Below are 23,117 nucleotides of genomic sequence, written 5' to 3'. Positions count from 1 at the left end.
CAAAAGCATTTGGCTTTTTGCTTCATTTGAGAACTCAGTATTATTTCCAATTATCTTCAATTTTTTTTTAAATTAAATCGTGCTAACCCTCCTTATATATAGAACATCAGCTATCCTGTTGTTATTGTTTTTTAATCATTGGTGCAATTCTTTCAAAAATTATTTTCCCCAAAATCATGGTAGGCCTAAGAATTCCTAAGTCATAATCTCAATATATACTCCATCTATTAATTTAGAAATTACAGATTATACCTTGCTCAGGATGAGATGTCTCAATATCTGGGTTTGTATTTAATCTAGAACTTAGCCATGTTACCTCCAATTACACTGAGGAGAGAAAAATAATTCAATCAAATACTTTGTATATACATTATATAAACCTTACCTAGTAAGTATTTACTGCTTGTTGTCTGTGAACCAGGGTAAAATACTTAACAGTCAAAACTTCCATCTGACCTCCCAGGTGATCTAGATTTCTAAACACTTGCTTTCATCTTTGGTGCTTTGGGGCTTGTTCAGTCCTCATCTATACTTGCTTCTCCACTCCTGGATCCCATTTACTTACGTCCTGTGTCCACGTAGTTCTCTCCTGGGAGAATATTATCACCTCCATCCCGGGTAAGGATCATCTCATCTTCATCATTTTGGGGCACGCAATGAGATGTAGGAAAACAAAACAAAGGCACATAGTAGACTTTGTAACCTGACAGAGGAAGGTTTGAATCCCACAATCGCTGGTTCTTAACATAGAAGATTCCTTCACTTCACATTTCTGATCCCCCACAGTTTGACAGGGAGGAGCAATCTGAGTGGGAGGTATTTTCAGACTAACTTTAAAGAGAGAAACTTGACCTTGTTTGGAAGTTAGTAGGTCAGGGGCTTGAGGGGTAGAATAAAGTTCACCCAGACTTGATTTCTGGCTCGCTCTTACTGCGTCATCCAAAAAGTTACCAATATAATGTTATGCATACTTTTGTCATCCATAAAATGGGGGGACCATAAAATAATGGCTGTGAACTTTTAAACCTAAAATTTGGTTAAAACAAATACTCAATAGACTTTAAAAACTACCCTTACTGGTCGCCTGGGTGGCTCAGTTGGTTAAGGGACTGCCTTCGGCTCAGGTCATGATCCTGGAGTCCCGGGATCGAGTCCCACATCGGGCTCCCTGCTCTGCAGGGAGTCTGCTTCTCCCTCTGACCCTCTTCCCTCTCGTGCTCTCTATCTCTCATTCTCTCTCTCTCAAATAAATAAATAAAATCTTAAAAAAAAAAAACTACTCTTACTAGTTGTTGGCAGATGGGAAGGTGGTAGTTTTTATGGGTACAAATGGAATGCTGGAGTTGTGATTGGTTGAGAAGCTTGCTTAAGAAATAAAATTATGTGGGACACAAAGAAGGTTTTGCTTTCTTCAAACCACCAGTCCGGCCCTGGAATTCTTTTGTTTCCACAAGTTGCCTCATTAAATCCCTTCGAACATGCCGTTCAGAAGTCTCCAGGAACTTTTGTTTCTCCCTTGGGTTTTTTCAGAAGATTCCAACTTCCTGATGTCTCCTGAACCACACGGTAGGTGATTATGTTAAAAAGCTCACAGAAAGTGGTAGGAAAGGTATTACTAATTAATTCATACAAGAGTCACCTCATGAATAAGAGAGTACACAAAATTAGCATTCACAAATTGTGGGGGAGGGGAAAAGGGGGAGGAGAAAAAGGAAAGCGCTTTTGGGTGACAGGAAGTGGGAGGAGACTTTTAAAAGAGCAGTCTTGGGCCCGGGGCCATTTCAGAAGTAAGGATTTTCTTTCTGTCAACGTTGACTTCTCTTTGGGTATGGAGAAAGCAAAAGGCAAAAAGGTAATTACTATTTTAGCGGGTTTGTTTCTGTCTGTCTTTGAGCGTCTCCTCATGTTTCTCTCTCCTGCTGAGCACACTTGATCCTTCTTTCGAGGAGAAAAGAATGTGCCTTAGAATTTCCTCTTGTTAAGAAAAAAAACAACAGTAAAGTCCTAAATAACGATCGTGCAACCTGGTATATTGGGGCAAGGAGACTGTAAGAAATGGGGCTTCCTATTTGGGTTTAGAAAAGATATTTTATCCTGTCCGAAAGAAGAATCTAGTATCAGGGCTGGAGGGGAGTGATAACAGGAGAAAAAGGGAGATGAGGGGAAAACTTTAGGAAGAGGTAATGGACCTGAGGTTGGGGGAGAAATAGATCCTTTAATTTGCCTTCAACAGACACCGGTCCTAAACCAGAAGTGGTGGGTCTGAACCCGTTTTTTCCCAGGGTCACCGGAGCTACAGAAATAATCCAAAGCCAGACATATTGACAAGCACCACAGACAGAAATTAAAGGTAGAGAGGCTTTGGGGTGCCTGGGTGGCTCAGTGGGTTAAGCATCCGACTCTTGATCTCAGCTCAGGTCTTAATCTCAGGGTCGTGAGTTCAAGCCCTGCAATGGGCTACAGGTTGGGTGTGGAGCCTACTTAAAAAAAAAAAAAAAAGAAACAAAGAAAGAAAATGTAGAGAGGCTTTGAGACTTGCCAGTGTCAAGGGAACCCGAGTACTCTCAATAAGAGTCTCTTTCCTTGGAACCACCATTTTTACTCTCTGGATTTTAAGTCAGTCAGGCTCCAAAGTGAGTAGTTTGTGTAAAGCCATGCAAACGTAAAATTTGAATATGAACGCAAAGCTGCTATAGAGATGTAAAATGCCATACAAATGTTAATTTGTCCTGTTCTCCCACCTTGGGGACACTGGAGAGGATTTAGATTTAGGGATTTTGTGTCCATCTGCAATGCCTGTATGTGTAGCCTCTGAGCCTCAGCTTCTGCATCTGAAAACCAAAGTTAGAAATTGCCACCAGGTTGCTGTGGGCAGTAAATGAAAGAAAATAAGAAATGTGTCAACAACTTATGTAAGAGGTTAGTTTCTCTTTCAAATAGCTGGATCCCCACTGTTCTCTTGTTTCTTCTGGTTCAATTAAAAAATGTTTGAGGGCCTTAGGAGGAAAGAGAGATTCTGCCCTTAGGCAGCTTACCAGTCAAATGGAGTAACCAGCATTGATCAAATCAGACAAACAAATGTAAAAAACTACGACTGATAAGGGGGAGGAGTGAGGCAAAGTGTAGAAGTGACTTAAAGTCTGGGAAGATTAGAAAGGGCTGCCGGGTGCAGGAATCCTGGAGGTGAGACTCTGCCGGAGAAGTAAGATTTAAGGAAGTGAGTATAAGGCTGGGGTAGAGTGAGCGATATCTCTCCAGGCCTTGGTAACGAGGCTGGAAAGGAATTCTGTGACTAGCCCTTGGGGCCATGGAGTTATTTGTATATCTTCATGCTGAGCACAATGAACCACGGAAGGAGTATATAGAATCCCTCCGGCAATAGTAGAGGAAAACTTTCTTTGGAAGAGGTCAAGAACAAAGGAATGGGGGAAGAAAATCTTCAGGTAAGAGAATAATGGATATGGTGGGTGATAAAAGGGCTCCCATCCCCCGCCCCAGAGAGCCTAGTTTCTTCTGCTTCTGTGGTTTGTATCCATATTTTCGGTCTTTTTTCGTATTTTCAAATCGGCCTCCCATTTCCCCAACTTCCCTGTAAGTAAACCTGGGGTTAAGATGATTTCCCGGAGGAGAATCCACACAGCCAGTGGCATGTGTAATGACTATCCTGGCGCCGTGGATGTGAGTTATCTTGAGTCAGGGAGTGTGTGCGGTGGGTCGGGCACCCAAGGGAAGACGGACTGGCCTCTGTCCCCATCAGAACTCCACGAAGTCGGGGGAAGACTCTCTGGCCGGCCAATCCCAACCAGTATCAGAAGAAGCTAGAGGGAAACAGCAGGCTTCTGGTGAACCAAAGTTGCAAAGAACTTCCATGAGCGGGACCAAACGCAGAAGATCTATGAAAGAAGACAAAGGTAAGAAGTCTCCAAGGCCTCGAATCTCATGTCCTTGGGCTTAAGAAGACCAAGGAACTTTTCGGAAGGAGTAGAACAAGTAGGAAAGAAAATTGGTCCTGTATTCTGAAAACCCTTCACTTCCTTTGGGGCCCAACTTACATCACGCCTCCCTGAAGCCTTCTTTCAGCCACCTCTGTTAAAACTGGTGTCTTCAGGTCTCCAAACTCTGACAATATATTTGGTTCTGATCATCATTTTGCCTTCACTCGCTGCTTAGTGTTAAGGATCTCAATGTGCAGTGATTTGGGTCCAGACTGCTATAAATTTGAAATCCCATCCTTGAAACTCCACCTTCTTTTTCTAAGAATTGAGGATAATACTTAACCTAGCTGGGTCGGACGGGGTGGGGTGCAGCCTCAGTTGTAATGTATATGGCATAATTAGGGTAATAATGCCCCCATGATACCTGACTAGTGCACTCAGTAAAGCCTCACGACTGTTAGTGTCTTTATAGTTGTCTGTCCTGGAGGTGTGTCCTGCAAGTCTTTCCTGAACAGTTGAGTGTGTGAGAAAGCTATGTGCAGTGAGACCAGAGCGCTGCCCTGAGTGGGGTGGGCGGACATAATCCTGAGAACGGGCGGTTGGGTGCAGCATTGCCGAGTGGTTTGTTTGGTTCTTTGGTGAGAGGACAAGGCACCACTGAGGATTTACGATGTCAGGTTTAAAATTCCTATCATTCCCTGGATTGGAAGTAAGATCTCTAGTACAACTTCGCTGGAGTCTGTGGGTTTAGGTGCTCACAAAGGAGAAAGTAAGGGAGTTTCAGGAAGTAAAAACTGGAGATTCAGAAGTAGTCTGTCAGTCCCAGGTTTGAGGTTGTGTCCCTTGGAGGTTTCTGGGGTCTTTGGCAAGTCAGTAACTATACAATGGGGATTGGGCTGTGAGAACTGGAAGTTGGACTTGGACCTTTTAAAAGGCTACACAAAAGTGAATTATTACTAATTTCATCCCGTTCTCCTCCAGCTTCTCATTCAGAAAAGAAGGCACAAGGCGATGGAAAAGTAAGACTTCGGAAGAAAATCCCAGTTCCTCCATTACCTTCTAAATTGCCACCGGCCAACATGCTTCACCGAGACGTCCTGCGGGCCTGGTGCCAACAACTAAAGCTGAGCACCAAAGGCCAGGTGAGGGTCCAGGGTTGGAGACTGTGCTCCTGGGAGGAGGGGTAGGATCCTTGCTTGATTGTTAACTCATTTTTCTCTTGTCTTAGAAACTAGATGTATATAAGAGAATCTGTGAATATGCTTACCCCGATCAGAAGGTAAGTGATTTGTAGGGATTTGACAGAGTGGAAGGTTTAGTTCTCATTCTAATTACCTATTTTAGCATCAGAAAGTCAGTGGAGTGATTGCCTCAGCCCCTCCTTCCCTCCTTCCACTCCTTCTGAGGAGGAACAGCACACCCACCCCCCATCACCACCCCCTTCCACACCCACCCCCGCCACTTCTCACAAGGTTGTGCGAAATCATAAAAATGAGACTGCACTTCTGACAGCACCTTAACCTTGTAAACCCTATTTGTAGAAGAACATTCCCGTCACCGCAGAGGAGGCCAAGATTCTCACACAGTCACAAAGAAGATCAAAGATGGACCAGGGGGAAATGTCTCTGGCAAGTTCTGGGAAAAGAATATCTTCTGATGGAACTTACCTTCCTGAAGTGGCTGCTTCCCCTGAGGGTGGGGTCCCTGCCCATGTTGGGTCTGATGCTCTCCTGGAGGGAGTCGATACTGTTGTTGTGACAACTTCGGCCCCAGATGCTGTGTTTGCCTCCTGGTCCAGAATTGCAGCCAGGGCTGGGAAGATGGAGACAGTGGAATCGCCCCAGGAGGCCCACGGTAAGCCCAGGATTGAGATCTGGTTCTGGTCCAGTTGAGGAAAATATGCTGTTGATATTAACCTCCAATCAATTTTAGGGTATATCAAAATCAACTGAAGGGTTGATGATTCCTGGGCCCTACCCACAGTTTCTGATTCAGAACTGAGGTAGGGCCTGGGAATTTTCATTTCTAACTATTTTTCAGCCAGTGCTGAGGATGCTAGTCTGGGGACCGCACTTTGAAAACGACTGCTGCAAATTATTGATGTCATCAGAAGGGAATGGCCATCTGTTTGGCTTTATTTCTTTCCCCTTCAAGGAATTAAAAGTAAAAGCAGGCTCTAAAATCAACTGCCTGAGCTTAGGCCCTGGGATGTTCTAGCATCTGTTAAGTGAGTGACATTAACAAGTTGGTTAATATAGTTCCCAATTTCCTCCTCATAAAATAGGTTGATAATTACATCTACCTCATAATGCTGTAAGAATTATAGGACATAAAATTAAGAGAGACCATAAACTGGTTAGCACAGTACAATGCCTGTTGAGACCTCCAGTCTATTTCATGAAGGCCTTCCCAGACCACTCCGGTTTAGTCTTTCTATTGAAGGAAACCAGAATATGTCACCTGTCCTAAAGTGTTTTAAAATTTATAATAAAAACTGTTTTGAACCAATGGCAATTGAAGAGCAGCAAACCCAGGAAAAGGTCTCTTTTTACTGCCTCCAGGCAGGTTATAAATTCTCTTTTTGCTGGAGACAATCCACTGAGAGGTGGCACCAGAGAAACCTAAGGAACTTCTTAGTTCCTTCCCATATATTGACCTTCCCACCCCCAGGAGCCTAAAACTGCTTCTGTTTTTCCTGTTATTTTGCTACAAATTCATCGTTCTTTGTAAAAGCGGGGATTCCGAGCTGCCATTTTGAGTCTGTTTTCGTTGGTGGTTTCTTCCAAGTGATGTGTGCCGTACGCATTAATAAACTGATTTTCTCTTGTTGATCTTTTTGTGAAGGAGTCCCTGCTGCAAACCCAGGATGGGCAGAGGTAAAGTTTTTGCCTCCCTTGCACTGTCATTTGCCTACCTGGAGCTATGCCATTTCCAACTATACTTTTTCCTTTTTAAAGTTTTAACAGGAGCTGTTTTGTATGGTTTTCTAAAAGGGACCAGAACAGAGTAGGTTAAGCTAGGATTCCAGGGCTCATACCTTGGACCTGACACTTGAGAAAAGTAGAAGAAACAAAGACCATGATATAGTCTTGACCAGAAGAGCATTAGAATTTGGCCATGCTGTGTTGGTACTTACCTTTCTCCTTCTCCAGGTGTCAGGTGGTGTGTGGTCCATGGAAGAAGTCTGCCTGCAGACACAGAAGGTTGGGTTCACCTGCAATTTCATGCAGGACAAGCCTGGGTGCCTGAGAAACGAGGGAGAGTATGTGCCCTGTTCTTGCTGCCGGCCTGCAATTTTCCACCCCCACACCTGGAGGACAATATGCTGTGCCCCAAATGTGTTCGAAGGTAACTACCTGGTGCTTTTCTACAAACTAAAACTGGACACCTGGTTTTTAGTTAGGGGAGAGAGGAGATGCATGTTAATGTTAAATAGCCCTGTATTTCTTGCACAAGCTGTCAGTAAAGAGTTCCAAGAAAATTATTATGAATTTAGTGTATTCCTAGGAAAAAGAGCATTTATAGGTCAGGGCTTAATGCTTCTACTAGAGACCCACCCATAATTATGGAGAAACAGTATTGATTCATTACTGTATTACAGGTGTATGTACTTCACAGAAATAATGACTAGCAAAACAACAGCAACAAAATCCACTAAGTAGACTACAGTCTAATGGGGGTACTGGTATGTAAACAGCTGTAATACCATGTGATGACTAGTACCAAGAAGAGGTTTCTTAACTTGAAGGAAGAATGGCCTACATGGAAAGAAGGAGAAAGCTCATTTTTCAGTATAGGGACCAACACCAAGGTTGAGAACTTAGAACAAAGTAGAAATTTGGTAACAGAATATGGTAAAAAAAAAAAAACAAAAAAAACCCTGCTTCCTCCTTACAAAATGGGCATAATAATGCCTATCTGAAGTATTGTGAAGATTAGATGAGTTAGTAAGTGTAAAGTTCTTAGCGCTTATCTGACATAGACAAGCACTCAAAAAAAAATGTGGGTGTTAATTATTCCAGCAAGAAGGATCCCTTTCAACGAAGTCTTAAGATGGAAATATACAATGTATGCAAAAAACAGTTTTGGCTCAAATTGAGCATTCTAGATTTTCAGTAATATCATTAGTTTGGGGTCTCATTATAGTAAGCATTGAAGGCTTAGAATTTACCCAGTAGCCCATGGTGTTCTTTCAAAAAATGTCATTAATTATGTGATGTGATCAATGTAGTATCTGTAATCATCAAACAACCCACTCTAGAAGCACAATTATGAAGAGAGACACAAGGTTTTTCTCTATAATTTAAATTCTAAGCCAATTGAAATCAACACATTAAATGACTGGCTGATGCAGAATAGGCCAGGGGGGTAGGGACTTGATAAATTTGTTCTCTGTGTAAACTAAACCAGCTAATTCATTAAGATTTCTGTTTCTAAATAGGATGGGAAATATTTTTAGTTAAATAAGCCACTACAATTGACAAACTGGGGTAAGGTGGAGTGGGGTGAGTACTGTTCTGTTTTGAAGCCACAGCCACAACATTGGCTCAGGGAAGGGGACAGTCCTCCACCAAAGTCGCGTTTCTCCCAGCGACCATTTCCATAACTTTACACAAGCCACTTCACTTTTCTGGGCCTCAGTTTCCACATCTCTAATATGAGAAGCCACGTGGACAGGGAGGTGTACAAAAGTCACCAAAGTATTAAAGAGGCCACCAAGAGGTTTATATGCCTGTAAAGAAACACTTATTCCAAAAGGCTATTGTATTTAGGGTTTTTGTTTGTTTGTTTGTTTCCATTGTACTTACTTTTACAGAGAACCTACTGAGGAGACTTAAGTGCAGTTGTTTTTTTTTCCCCAAAGAATTCACATTTTTTTTATTGATCATAGTATAGGACTACAATACAATGAAAATATAAACAACAAAATTTATTTTTATTTAAGTTCAACTAACATATAATGTATTACTGGTTTCGGAGGTAGAGGTCAGTGATTCCTCAGTCTTATATAATAATACCCAGTGCTCATTACATCACATGCCCTCCTTAATGCCCATCACCCAGTTTTAAAGAAAAGGATAGATACGCAAAATTTTGCAGTTTCAAAGATTACAGTGAAGGACAAGGAATCTGGTCAGGCAGCTCTTTCCTGGGTGATGGGCCACTGAAGGGTTGGAAACAAGTAAATGTACTGAGGCTTACATTGCCAAAGAGGGAAGGGTGTGAGATCTGTTAGAAAAATGTTGTGGGAAAGTTGTTTTTAATAGGTTTTAAGGGCCTCACATCTTCTAAAGGTGCCAAAATAGAATCTGGCTATCAAATGATATCTGGCTATCAAATGAAGCTGAAGAAGGTACAAATGATATACTTGCTTGGTTAATGTGAGAGTCAAAGCAGTAAAGGATACAGGTGACTTTTTGAGGCTTGAATATGGGGAGCAGACAAGTAGAAAGGATGGCTGGAGGTGTTTTCCAAAAGCACAAATGGAGAGGTGCAGCAATAGGATGCTCAAAGGAAATTTCCGTTTGTGCTGTATTGGAGAAAGTGAGCCTAAGTATGCTTCTGGGCTTAGTTTGGGAGAGGAGCCTACAGAGAGGGAGGATGGAAAGAGGACTATCCCTCTGAATGGAGGAGCTTGGTGCAGCCCAGACTTGCCTCCCAGAGACCCCTGTCCCCAGCTCTCAGTTGTGCTGGAACCATCCTCCATTGGCCTACAAGGAGGCCCATCCTTAGTGTCGAGCTTACTGAACGCGCAGGGTCTTGGCCAGCTGGCAGAGCACAGAAGCCTAAAGTGGGTGGGACCCTCAGGCTAGACTCCCCCTCCCCCAGCCAGCAGTGGCAGCCCCTGGGCTATGGCACAGTTACTGTCTCCCACGGGAGAACGGATGTGAGTGCACTTGTTTTTCCCCCCTTCTGGCTGTCCTACTTTCTGCCAATAGTTGTCGCTGTCAAGCAAGTTGAATAAAATTGAGGTCTCTCTGGAGAGTCCTTTAATGACCCACCGAGGCCACTGGGCAAATGGTAGAAGATCCACTCGCTGGCCTCTCCTGCCCATGAGCTGCACAGGACAGGAATGTATTACAAGAGACATAACGTGGCTAGTAGTCACTCCTTGATGACATGGTCGCATGCTTTCCACCCACTATCTTCAAGTTAAGGACAATTCCACCAGTGGGGTTCCTGGCTGTTTCCAAGGATGTAACTTAATGTTTCTTCTTGGATCTCATCTTCTTAAAAACAAACATCTTGTTTGCTTTGTAGGAATAAGGTGTTAATGAAAAGCCTCCAATGACCTTACAGTACCAGGAAAAGGGGTACGGCTGTGATTATAATTAATGATAGAAAGGAAACTACAATCAACTCCAGTGTGGCTGGCTGGCTGGCTGGCTGGCTGGCTGGCTGGCTTGCTGGCTGGCGGCGGGACGGCAGGCTGCTCCACACCCTCCATCTTCCTGCCTCCAGGGCACACAGGCTGGTGCGTTGCAGGTGTTACCCTCTGACCCCCACCTGGGCCTGCAGGGTCGTGGGTTGGGATACAGGGGCTCTTAACGCTTTAGGTTGGAAAAGCATTTCAGAAATCACCGTTCGTTCTACTTAATAAGATGAAAAAGTCATTCATACTACCCAATGTTGACCCTTCTGAAATAGAAGTGACCTTAACAGTTCCTTTAAAGTGGGAGCCTGAGGGGCGCCTGGGTGGCTCAGTCGTTAAGCTTCTGCCTTTGGCTCAGGTCATGATCCCAGGGTCCTGGGTTCGAGCCCCGCATCGGGCTCCTTGCTCAGCAGGAAGCCTGCTTCTCCCTCTCCCACTCCCCCTGCTTGTGTTCCCTCTCTCGCTGTGTCTCTCTCTGTCAAATAAATAAATAAAATCTTTTTAAAAAATAAATAAATAAATAAAGTGGGAGCCTGAGCCTCCCCTCGCCAAGGAGTGGAGTGGGAAGCACAGGATGGGCTTCCATGCTGGATTTCTCTCTCACGAGAGTCTAACTCCTCTCAGGCTCATGACTTCGCACTGAGTATTTTAAACCTAAGGGAAAGCTGCTATTCCTTCCCACTCCCCCAAACGTACTCTTAATATAACAGAACATTTTTTGATGTTTTCTTAATAACCTGAGACCTCTATGGTGTGTCTCTGGGATAAAAACACAGAACACTTTGCTGGTATTATTTCCCCATGTAGCTATTATGTATGTTTCTACTGGTTAAAAATATTTAAGGGTGCTTCTGAATCATAAATTCATAATGTATTGGATTTCAAACGTTTATATAAAATCATCTATTGTATATAGGAGACCATATGCATTGCGGGCAAATTATTAATATTCTTAATTCGAGATTAAGCCAAAAATCATTATTTTCTTCGGCATGATTTTTTTTAAACCACTCAAGGTGGTTTTTTTCACTTGGTTTTTATGGCAATTTCCAACCTTGTTTTATTGTTGTGGATTTTTGGATTATGAGATTTTTTTTCCCCCTCCAAAATGTACTGGAAGGAGTAGTAGAGTTGGAAAGTTTCTAACCATCATGATATGGATGGATTTGGGCAAGAATCCTTAATAAATGTTAAAAACTAGAGAGGAATATTTGTTGATGAGCAAGACACTTCCATGATCTTGCATTGCTCCACACCTATTACTCGTTAATGGTCAGAATTTTTCAGTGTAAATAAATAATATACACATTTTATTCCCTATATCTTGTTGTACACATGAATTTGAATTTGAATTCTGTTTCCTTTTTTAAGCTTTTTCCCTATTTTCAGTGGATTGCCCAAGTTTCTATTCTTTTGCCTTCCCAATCTGCTTATGGATAACTTCCCATTCCTAACACACAAAAGTAAACTTAGTTATCTCTATAAATCAGTTGTATTCCACCACGAAGATAACTATCTACCCCTTTTTCCTGCCCCTAGCAAGGTAAAATCTCTAAAGTCACATTTATTCCCCAGCATTTCCCTAATCCCCACAAGCCTCCCCCAAAATTCCTATAGTTTTAACTACACTAGTCTACCCCTCCCTCACTGTGTCCCTCCCGGGCTCCCAAAATATTACAAGAAAAAAAGACAACTTGGAGCTCAGTACTCCATGCCTCAGATGAATTCTGTGGCAAAGGGAACTTGCCATATGATCTTGATGTCTGGGAGGAGCCGGGGGAGAGAAAATTTTCCAATTTCCCACCTGTAAACTAAAGTCATGGTCATGCAGATCTGTCTGCCCAGAAGCACATGCATGGTGTGAGCAAGGTATGTGGTACCATGGGAATGGTGATAGGAGACGTCTGGATCCCGCCCTCCAAATTTCTCCTGGTTCCAAAGGGACATGTAAGGTTCCCAAGAGTTGATGTTAAGTAACTGAGCTTTGGAGGCAAGTTCTGCCAAGACATGGCTGGCTAAGTGGAATGGATCTGTCTGAAGAAGCCTGTGAACTCCCTGCCAGGAAGCAAAATTGGAAATGGCTACATCTCCAAGGATCCCAGCCCCAAGGAGCAGATGTGGGAGGAAAATGATGGGGAAATTTTTAAAATACTAACTTACTGAATTGGAATTAACTTATCTGAAAGTTCCTCAAGTAAATCTACATTTTGCAAGACAGGGCTTATAGAAAAAATTGGTTATGTCCACCTTGACCAAGTATTCAGGCTTATCACCAGGAATGACACAAACAGAAATGTGTTTTTTGATGGGAAATATCACTCATGATATTCTTGCCAAAAAGATTTAATATGAATCTACTCAGAAGAGCAAGCCGTCCTGATTATACCTATTGTCTCAGCATAAAGTGAGTTACCTTGTTTTGGGTGGCAGTTACTAAGGTTTATACATATGTAAAAATCTGCAGAGCTGTGTGCTTAATATGTATATTTTACCATATGTAAGCTATATATCTTTTTAAAATGGCCCTGGTTTGAACAAGTTATATAGCTCTGTCACAAAAGCATGTTAGGTGGAATAATGGGAAATTTGAATATAGAATGGAAATTTGATGATGCTACAGCAGTGTTAATGTCTAGGTTGTGATAACTACAGAATTTTCATTTAACAATTGGTTAGTGAGGGACAGTACACAGGTGTGCTAACTTTTATATCTGTAATTTTTAAATAACATTTCAAAATAGTTATATATATGAAAAGATCTTTTTGAAACACAAGTTAAATCATGACACTCCTCTGCTCAAAACCCTCCTGTGGGTCCTGTTTCATTCAGAGTTAAAACCAAAGTCCTCGTTATGACTTCCAAAGACAATGTAAGTATCTCCTACCCCATTCCTCCCACCTTCAATTTCATCTCCAGTACCCTGCCTTTGTTCCCTCATCTTGTCACTGGCTGGAATGATTTTTACCCAGAAGTTAGTATGGTAAACCTTTTAAGTCACGTGGTCAAAAAAGCATACTCCAAACCCCTCTTTAAAATCACAAGCTGGGGGCGCCTGGGTGGCTCAATTGGTTAAGTGTCTACTTTCAGCTTGGGTCGTGATCCCAGGGTCCTGAGATCAAGCCCCATATTGGGCTTCCTGCTCAGCGGGGAGCCTGCTTCTCCCTCTACCTCTGCTGTTCCCCTTGTTTGTGCGTGTGCTCTCTCTTTGTGTCAAATAAGTAAGTAAAACCTTTAAAAAATAAAATCACAAGCTGTTTATCAACCCCTACCAGCACCATTTCTCCCCCCACCCTGCTCTAGTTTATTTTTCTGTAGCAATTCTCTAACATAAAATGTAATTTGTTATTTATTGTCTTCTACTAATAGCCTAAAGGGATTTCTGTCAGTTTTGTGCACTTAGGTATCACAATTTACTAGAACAATCTGACACATGGTTGGTGCTCAATAAACGTTCTGGAATGATAAATGGAAAGATTTGAAGTGAACTGTAAAAGGAAATGGACTGCAGGTTCCTTAGGAATCAAAATAAAAAATTGGTCTCTGTCCTCTAATGTATTACTACATATTCACTGTCTAATTTTACTTGGTGTTCTATTGTCTAGGACAATAATTTGAGTCCCCTCTTGGAAAGAAAAAATGTTCTCTGTTGTGTTTAGCGCTCAGAATTCTGTTTTCTATTCCCACTATGTCATTCCCTCCAAAGTACTATTTTAGGTCTCTAGCAAATTCTAAACTTAGCAGGAAGTTGTCTTTTTTTCCCAACACCCCATCTTCCTGTTTTAGAATGTGAAGTCCAACAGTATTAAAAACAGCAGTAATCACCCAACATTTCAATCACCATTACCCGAAGGATAAGAACATTATTGACATTGCAATATGTTTTGAAGGATAAGAAAGGAGAAAGAACTTCAGTCCTGGGAGGAGACAGGGAGTAGGGGGAGATACTGGCTTACAAAAATGACATAACTGGGCCCAGAAGACAATTAGGAGGATTAATTTTGGTTATCTTGTTTCTGGCTATTGACATAGCTACACTGGAAGTCTTGGGAGGAAGTAAATTATTCCAAAAGTTATTAATCTCTTCTGAGTCCATTACTTAAGGGAATATTTCCCTGAGAAAAAGTTTTGAGTTGACATCAAATTGAAGGGCAAATAAGCATTAAATTGAAAATGAGAAGAAAGGAATTCCAGCCAGTGGGAAGGGCCTGTGAGGATCCTGAGGTGAGTAACAAAGAAATGGAGGGCCAGTATGTTGGGTGTTCAGAGCCTGGGAACATAGGTATCGGTTGAAACTGGAAAGGAATGGAGGCCCAGGCAATGTAAGACCTTTGTTTTGTCTTTATCCTAAAAAATAAAAGCCTCGGGGCCCCTGACTAGCTCAGTTGGTAGAGCATGTCACTCTTAATCTTGGAGTTGCGAGTTTGAGCCCCACATTGGGTGTAGAGATTACTTAAAATCTTAAAAAAAGAAAACGAAAACAAAAAAAAAAACCTAAAAGACCCTAGAGCCTTTAGAAGTTCAAGGGGCTGGGCTGAAATGTCAGATTTGCATCTTTTTTTTTTTTAAGATTTTATTTATTTGAGAGAATGAGAGAGAGCACGAGAGGGAAGAGGGTCAGAGGGAGAGGCAGACTCCCTGCTGAGCAGGGAGCCCGATGCGGGACTCGATCCCGGGACTCCAGGATCATGACCTGAGCCGAAGGCAGTAGCTTAACCAACTGATCCACCCAGGCGCCCCTGTCAGATTTGCATCTTGAAAAGATTATTTGCCTCTAGTGTAGAGAAAGGACCAGAAGGCAGAGGGTGTACTACAGAGACCAGTTAAGTCTTTCTAGCAAGAGATTTTAGCCACTTTGACTCTGGTAGAGATAGCTGGAGGCAAGCTTGACAGGACTTATTGACTGGATATTGAGAGTAGGCTAATGCATAAAGAACAGAAAAGTGATTCTAAAACTGGAATCAGCTCTCAGTTTTCAAACTTAACAACCTACACCTAAGATCTGGATGTTGGATATTAAGATCTGGATATTCAACCTGAATTTGTTTTTGTTTTTTTTTTTTTAAGATTTTATTTATTGGGGCGCTTGGGTGGCTCAGTTGTTTAAGCATCTGCCTTTGGTTCAGGTGATGATCCCGGGACCCTGCTTCTCCCTCTGCCTGCCCCCCCCCCCCCCCGCTTGTGCTCTCTCTGACAAATATTTGAGATAGAGCACAAGTGGTGGGGAGGAGCAGAGGGAGAGGAAAAGCAGATTCCCCACTGAGCAGGGACATGGGGCTCAATCCCAGGATCCCTGAGATGATGACCAAAGGCAGACACTTACCTGACTGAGCCACCCAGGTGCTGCAATTCTACCTGAATTGGAAAAAAGTTTGGAGATCAAGAAGGAAATGGTATCTGTCATATGACTCTACTACTCCTAGGATTCTGTACAGAGACCTCTGAGCCATGATAGATGACAAAGAGGAGGACCCCAATACATCAAGGGGATTTTTAACACTGAGGAGGGCTTTAAAGGTTTGCAGAGACTGGATGAGAGGTCCTCCACATGCAGCTCTTAATGCTGAAAAACAAAGGTCAGAACTTTCTACATTCTGCTCTTTCCTCAAAGCCCTGCTTAAATCTTACTTCTTTGATAACCTCCTTTGATATGTTCCAACTCTTAAAACTACCTTTTTTTTTTAAGCTTTTATTTATTTATTTGACAGAGAGAGACACAACGAGAGAGGGAACACAAGCAGGGGGAGTGGGAGAGGGAGAAGCAGGCTCCCCGCCGAGCAGGGAGCCCAATGCAGGGCTCGATCCCAGGTCCCTGGGATCACGACCTGAGCCGAAGGCAGACGCTCAACAACTGAGCCACCCAGGTGCCCCTAAAACTACCTTTTTTTTTTTCCATACTGGATTGGAATTTACTACATTTCTTATTGTTAAGAACACAAGAACCCCAAGCTTTTGGGGTAGTTAGATATAAGTTCAACTTCCCATCATTTAAAAAAAATTTTTTTTTTGGTGGGCAGCAAAGCAAAGTTTATTGGTGATAGTACTAAGCTCCCAAAGGGGGGGGGACCCAAGAGAGTTGCCTTCAACTTCTCATCCTTGAAGCTCAATTTACAAATTATTTGAATGAAGATAACAAACCACCCTTGCAGGGTTGCTAGATTCAAAAAACCTCATGCATGTAAAAAAAAAAAAAAAAAAAAACTGCATGTAAAACAATTAGTGTTAGGCAAGTGATAGATACTCAGCCAAGAGTAATTGCTGTAATTCCTATTATGTTTTGTCTCTATCTTTGTTTCCTGAACTGAGGTGATCTGTAATTACCAGACACATACTAGCAAGTTCAATAGCTGTGTGGCTTTGGGAATTTATTTAATCTCTTTAGCTTTCTCAGGTTTATTGAAGCATAATTTACATACTGTGAAATTCATCCATTTTAATGTATAGTCTTAGAAGTTTTGGCAAATGCATGTAGTCATGTAACTACAAACACAAGATACAGAGCTTTAATCATTCCAGAAAATTCCTTCTGGTCTGTTTGTAGTCAACTACTACCCACTCCCAGCTCCTGAAAACCAATGATCTATTTTCTGTTCTTACAATTTTGTCTTTTCCAGGATGTCTTATAAATAGAATGAGTCTTGGTTCTTTAATTTAGTATAGTACATTTGAGATTGACTCATGTTTTTGTGTGTGTCATTAGTTGGTTCCTTCTTATGATGAATAGTAGTATTCCATTATATAGATGTACTATAGTTTATCTATTCACCAGTTGAAGGATATTTGGTTATTTCTAGGTTTTGGTGATTACAAATGAAGTCCACTATTAACTTTCCTATGTAGTTTTTATGTGAACACCCAAGTTTCACTCGTTTGAGTTAAATATCCAAGCAGGGAGCTTAGTCATGTGTTAACCGTATGTTTAGCTTTATAAGAAACTACCAGGGGCGCCTGGGTGGCTCTGTTGGTTGGGCGTTTTGGTGTCCGACTCTTGATTTGTCTCAGATCACGATCTCAGGGTCATGAAATCAAGCTCTGAGAAAGACTCCATGCTCACCGGGGGGTCTGCTGGAGATTCTCTCTCCCTCTACCAGTCCCCACACCCCACTCCCCCCAGTCTCTAAGATAAATAAGTAAATCTTTAAAAAACAAAACTGCAACAGTTTTCCAAAATGGTTGCGACATATTGTCTTCTCACCAGAAATGTGTGCTATCCAGTTGCCTTCTTTCCCCACTGACACTTCATATGATCCATCTTTTACATTTTAGCCATCGTAATAGGGGAATAATGGTATCTTATTGATCTTATTGTGATATCAATTTACCTTCCATATAGTTTCTCAGTGGAGTGGTTGTTAAACTACTTTGCCCCCTTTTTATTGAATCATTTGTTTTCTTGTTATTCAGGTTGAAGAATTTTATACATAAATTTAGAATCAACATGTCACCTTTCACAACAAAAATCCAGCAGCGATTTTTTTTCCTACAGGGATTTTAGATGGGTTTTCTGGGCCAGAGAATAATGGCAAGAGTGGCATGTTGTAGGCCCAACAGAATGGAGGAACTCTAGGAAAATGATATTTGGTCTTGTGTTTTAATGTATCAGGGATAGTTGTTTTTCTTACATTTAGTTATATTCCTCTGTAAGAAAATACCTAGACTTGGGGCTTCTGGCTGGCTCAATCAGTAGAGCATGTGACTCTCGATCTTGGGTTTGTGAGTTCAAGCCCCATGCTAGGTGTGGAACCTATTTTAAAGAAAAGATCTAGACTTAGGTAGAATGCAGCAGTGTGTTAGGAGTTCTGCAAAGTGGAAGAAGGCAATAATGGAATGCAGTTGGGTTATATGCAGTGTGGTGTGTGTTGCAAAATGAAGACAATTGTCAGCTGAGTATTTCTGTGCTAATTTACTAAGCCTCCATTGCCTTACTTAATATAACACAGCTACAATCTGATGCAATGACCTGACCTGTGGGTAGAGGCTACAAAAACAAAAAAGATGGCAGATATGTATGTTGAGTAAAGTGTTAATGACCTGCAAAGATAAAGGGAGTAAGGAGTGTAAGACCTAGGTTTGACTACTGGCTAGGCTAAAATAGTTGCTAGCTGATATTGAGTATCTGTTACCCAAATGACAATAATCATAATATTTATCTCAAAGGATTGTAAAGATATAATGAGGAATTATATGTAATACACTTCAAAAGTTGTGGTCTATGCAAGCATGATGTATAACTATTTCATTAAAATCTTTCTTAACTTCCGTTCTTTCATATCAAGTTGCCCCAAACGGAATACTTCCCTGGCTGACCAGTGTGCCTCCCATGGATGGGCTATCTTGGGATACTTTATGTAGCTGGTGCCAAAAAAGAACTTGAGTACTGATAGCAGGCTTAGTAAATTGGGAATTTGTGTTGCTCAGAACAAAAATGGGAATGTGAGTCCTTTTATTAACTTAGACTGTTTATACATGCATATGAAAAAAAAAGTCACTTATTTGGAAGGCAGTAATAGTATAAAGTCATAATTCTTATAAGGAATTATTTTGCCTAATTTGTATAAAGCAAGGCCAGAGAAAGCAGAAGGATAGAGATGGGGAGGACATTATTCTTGATCTCAACTCCCACACATTACTCTCTCCACGGTCCACCCTGCTTCCACCTGTTTTGAACTATGGAGATAAATAACATTCATTTATCTTTTTAATGGAGTAGCACCACATTTTTGGACACTGATCACAAGACCTGCTTGCAGAATATGTTCACCTCAGCTGAAGTGTCCAGAAATTGTCATATTCAAGAAGAGGCTTGATATTGGCCAGTTTAGCAATGCCTCAGCACAGATGCAATAGAGGGAAGAAGACACAAGGGGCCACAACTGTTGACATGGCTAAAAGAATTGTGATAAACAACCCAGACCAAGAGGCTGCATGATTATTATGTTCAAGGAAGAGATTAAGATCAGAGAACTGTATAGCAGTAGTCTTCACTACTGTTACTACCACTTCCCAGTCCCGGACCCGAAAAGTCTCTGATAAGACTGATGATAATAGTCAGTCCTTGGGGTGCCTGGCTCGCTCAGTCAGTAGAGCATGCAACTCTTAATCTTGGGGTTGTAAGTTTGAGCCCCACATGGGGTGTACCTATTACTTATTTTTTTTTTTAAGATTTTATTTATTTATTTGGGAGAGAGAATGAGAGAGAGAGAGAGCACATGAGAGGGGGGAGGGTCAGAGGGCAAAGCAGACTCCCTGCCGAGCAGGGAGCCCGATGCGGGACTCGATCCAGGGACTCCAGGATCATGACCTGAGCCAAAGGCAGTCGCCTAACCAACTGAGCCACCCAGGCGCCCTGTACCTATTACTTAAAAATAAAATCTTAAAAAAAAAAAAGTTAGTGCTAATCAGAAAGAGGGAAGTAGCTCAAGTTTAAGCTTCAAATAGAAAGGAAGTGATGGATGAAGCCACTTACCATTTAACAATCCATAGTTTGGAAAATAGTTTCCCATAAGGCATCTCTCCATTTGCCATAGCTCACTTTTTACTGGCAAATGCCAACATTTTTCCTAAATTGATTTCTAAGCCAAGTAATTTGGTTCTGTTCTTTACCCATCGTTGAGTGTAATTATAATTTCAGAGGGAAATATAAAGTGTCAATGTGCTCAGCAGAGGAGTGCCACAACCTGAGTAAACCCAATTTCTCTTCCATTTCTTCAAGACATTCAGGCAAGGAAAGTATCCCATTATGATGTGGTAATTATGCAAAGTGTCCTTCAGCTCTGTACTGCAGGGAGAATAATTGGTTAGTGGCCCCAACTTTAGCTTAACCACCATGGAGTACATGCCTACACTAAAACTCCTATCTGCTATTCCCAGCCACTAAGTGTAGCAGGAACGCTAAGGTAGGGTCAGTCTTCGGGCTTAGACTCGGGGACTTCTCATCAGGCTTGCAAAACCTTTCTTGCAACTGCACTATAGTTCAAGACTCTTCCTCCCAAACTCCCTCCCCTCTCCTTCACAGGGGTCAACTTCATCATGCTCTGACAGCTCTCCTAGCCTCCTGGCTCCTTTCTCCTTTTCCCTCATAGTTGTTTCCTATGGCAAATCTCTTGCATACCTAATCTTATCCTGGCATCTGCTTCTTGGAGGACATGAACAAAAACATATGGTGCCAGGAAGAGTTGAGAAAATTGAGAAAATAAGATGGGATGCTGGAACTGGCTCATTCACCTGCTGGTGAACAAAAAAGGACCAATTCTGAGTGCTGTGTAAGGGTTGGTTAGTCCCTCACACACAGTGGTATTCAATTCCTAGAGATTTTAGTGGAGGTGACCTGGAAAAAATGTTCTAGAGAATGCCCTTGCAAATGCAATAATTCAGGCATTTGGAAAATATAGATGTTGGGAGTCTATAAATACAGTGGAGTTGGCTGGTTATTGCTAAGTTGTATTAATGCTCATCAATGGGATAATGAAGAACTGAGGGCCAGTAAGAAGTGTTGAAAGACTAAGCATGAGATGTAAAAGCCAAAGAGGTTCTTATAGTTCCCGAGGCCCATATCTCATGTTGATAGAAGAATGGACAGAGCTGAGCTACAAACAGAAGCTCTGATAGCTAAAATTGCAGGACTACAGACACTTAATATTTTGGCAAAGCCTGGTCTGTTGTGCTAAAGTCAGCAACCCGGGTAGGGAAATCTTGGACCTTTAAACATTGGGTGGGTTGCCGCTGAAAGTGTCAATATGTTATCTGAGGCCAGACACCCACCAGAGGATGTTCCTCAGAAGGGGAGAAAGGACCTAGCATTCACCAAGGCCATAAGAAACATGGTGGAGAGGGGTCACGAGCATTGCCAAGAAGATCAGTGGTCCTCTGCCGAGATGGCTGATTGTAGGTGAGGCAGCCATAGAACTGGGCTTGCTAATGTCATTCTGGGGTTGGTGGGCTCTGAAATAAATGAGCTAGATGGTGTCACTTAACCAGCAGAAACCAGGAGGCCACAGTAACCAGGAAGTTTGAAGGGCAGCTCAGGGGAGCTGACTCTTAGGGGGCTGTGGAGATGGTTAACCGAGCCTGGCATCCCTGGGGCAAAAGAGATGGGCAGCCAACAAGGATGCTGCTGCTTCTCCTTCTTCTCCTCCTTTTTAAATTTTCTTCTTCTTCTTTATTTTTTTTAAGAAAAATATTTTATTTGACAGACACAACGAGAGGAGGAACACAAGCAGGGGGAGTGGGAGAGGGAGAAGCAGGCTTCCTGCCGAGCAAGGAGCCTGATGCAGGGCTTAATCCCAGGACACTGGGATCATGACCTGAGCCGAAGGCAGACACTTAACAACTGAGCCACCCAGGTGCCCCTTCTTCTTCAATATGGAAGTAAATAATTACTTGTATTTTTAAATTTTTTCCCAGTTTTATTGAGATATAATGGACATATAACATTCTACAAGTTTAGGGTGTACAATATATTAATTTGATATATGTATATATTGTAAAAAAGGATGCTTCTTAACATCTACAATCAAAAGTCAAGAATAGAGGGGGAGATGAACCATGAGAGACGATGGACTCTGAAAAACAAACTGAGGGTTCTAGAGGGGAGGTGGGTAGGGGGATGGGTTAGCCTGGTGATGGGTATTAAAGAGGGCACGTCCTGTGTGGAGCACTGGGTGTTATGCACAAACAATGAATCATGGAACACTACAACAAAAACTAACTAATGTAATGTATGGTGATTAACATAACAATAAAAAATTTAAAGAAAAAAAAAGTCAAGAATAGAGAAACCAAAAGGTGAGGGCAATCACCCTAGTAAAAAGTCACCATGTCTTGAAGCAAGGGCAAAAATGAACTATTGGGACTTCATCAAGATAAAAAGCTTTTGCACAGCAAAGGGAATAGTCACCAAAACCAAAAGACAACCGACAGAATAGGAGAAGATATTTGCAAATGACATTTCAGATAAAGAGCTAGTAGCCAAAATCTATAAAAAACTTATCAAACTCAACACCCAAGGAACAAATAATCCAATCAAGAAATGGGCAGAAGACAGGACCAGACATTTTTCCAAAGAAGACATCCAAATGGCCAACAAACACATGAAAAAGTGCTCAAAATCCCTCGGCATCAGGGAAATCCAAATCAAAACCTCCAGTGAAATACCACCTCACACCAGTCAGAATGGCTAAAATTAACAATTCAGGAAATGACAGACATTGGCGAGGATGTCGAGAAAGGGGAACCCTCCTACACTGTTGGTGGGAATGCAAGCTGGTACAGCCACTCTGGAAAACAGTATGGAGGTTCCTCAAAAAGTTGAAAATAGAGCTACCCTACGACCCAGCAATTGCACTACTGGGTATTTACCCCAAAGATACAAATATAGTGATCCGAAGGGGTACATTCACCCCAATATTTATATCAGCAATGTCCACAATGGCCAAACTTTGGAAAGAGCCAAGATGTCCATCAACAGATGAATGAATAAAGAAGATGTGGCATATATATATATATATATATATATACATATATATATATACACACACAATGGAATATTATGCAGCCATCAAAAAACACGAAATCTTGCCATTTGCAATGACGTGGATAGAACTAGAGGATATTATGCTAAGTGAAATAAGTCAATCAGAGAAAGACAAGTATCATATGATCTCACTGGTATGAGGAATTCTTAATCTCAAGAAACAAACTGAGGGTTGCTGGAGTGGTGGGAGGTGGAAGGGATGGGGTGGCTGGGTGATAGACACTGGGGAGGCTATGTGCTGTGGTGAGCGCTGTGAATTGTGTAAGACTGATGAATCAC

At 41.8% G+C, this 23,117-nt stretch overlaps 2 protein-coding genes across 3 annotated transcripts in view; both read left to right on the top strand.

Moving 5' to 3' along the window:
* Nucleotides 1–1,769: 1,769 nt before the first annotated feature.
* On the top strand, nt 1,770–10,780 carry DPPA4 (developmental pluripotency associated 4). 2 transcript variants are annotated; one of them, XM_025868690.2, is made up of 7 exons: nt 1,770–1,852; nt 3,758–3,911; nt 4,917–5,077; nt 5,164–5,214; nt 5,477–5,789; nt 7,088–7,283; nt 10,197–10,779. In XM_025868690.2, the coding sequence occupies exons 1-7, from the start codon at nt 1,829–1,831 to the stop codon at nt 10,225–10,227; spliced, it is 930 nt and encodes a 309-aa protein (XP_025724475.1). In that variant the 5' UTR covers nt 1,770–1,828; the 3' UTR covers nt 10,228–10,779. The 2 variants fall into 2 exon arrangements, with proteins under 2 accessions (XP_025724475.1, XP_025724481.1); XM_025868696.2 differs by lacking the exon at nt 5,164–5,214 and having other exon boundaries at nt 10,197–10,780.
* A 2,277-nt stretch (nt 10,781–13,057) lies between these two features.
* Nucleotides 13,058–23,117, top strand: part of DPPA2 (developmental pluripotency associated 2) — a 28,581-nt gene continuing 18,521 nt past the window's right edge. Inside the window, exon 1 of the mRNA XM_073893094.1 lies at nt 13,058–13,178. Within this exon, the coding sequence (XP_073749195.1) occupies nt 13,161–13,178 (18 nt within the window). The 5' untranslated portion in view covers nt 13,058–13,160. The remainder of the gene's footprint in view (nt 13,179–23,117) is intronic.

Source organism: Callorhinus ursinus, unplaced genomic scaffold, assembly GCF_003265705.2.
Source record: "Callorhinus ursinus isolate GAN/ISIS: 27379988/994484 unplaced genomic scaffold, GSC_fseal_2.0 scaffold1, whole genome shotgun sequence".
In the NCBI taxonomy this organism is placed as follows: domain Eukaryota; kingdom Metazoa; phylum Chordata; class Mammalia; order Carnivora; family Otariidae; genus Callorhinus; species Callorhinus ursinus.
This window is presented reverse-complemented; position numbering and strand designations above follow the sequence as displayed.

Coding starts and splice junctions, on each gene's coding strand:
- DPPA4 (XM_025868690.2), top strand. CDS start 1,829: ATGGAGAAAGCAAAAGGCAAAAAG. Junction 5,215..5,476: donor ATGCTTACCCCGATCAGAAG/GTAAGTGATTTG, acceptor CCCTATTTGTAG/AAGAACATTCCCGTCACCGC. Junction 7,284..10,196: donor TGCCCCAAATGTGTTCGAAG/GTAACTACCTGG, acceptor TTTGCTTTGTAG/GAATAAGGTGTTAATGAAAA.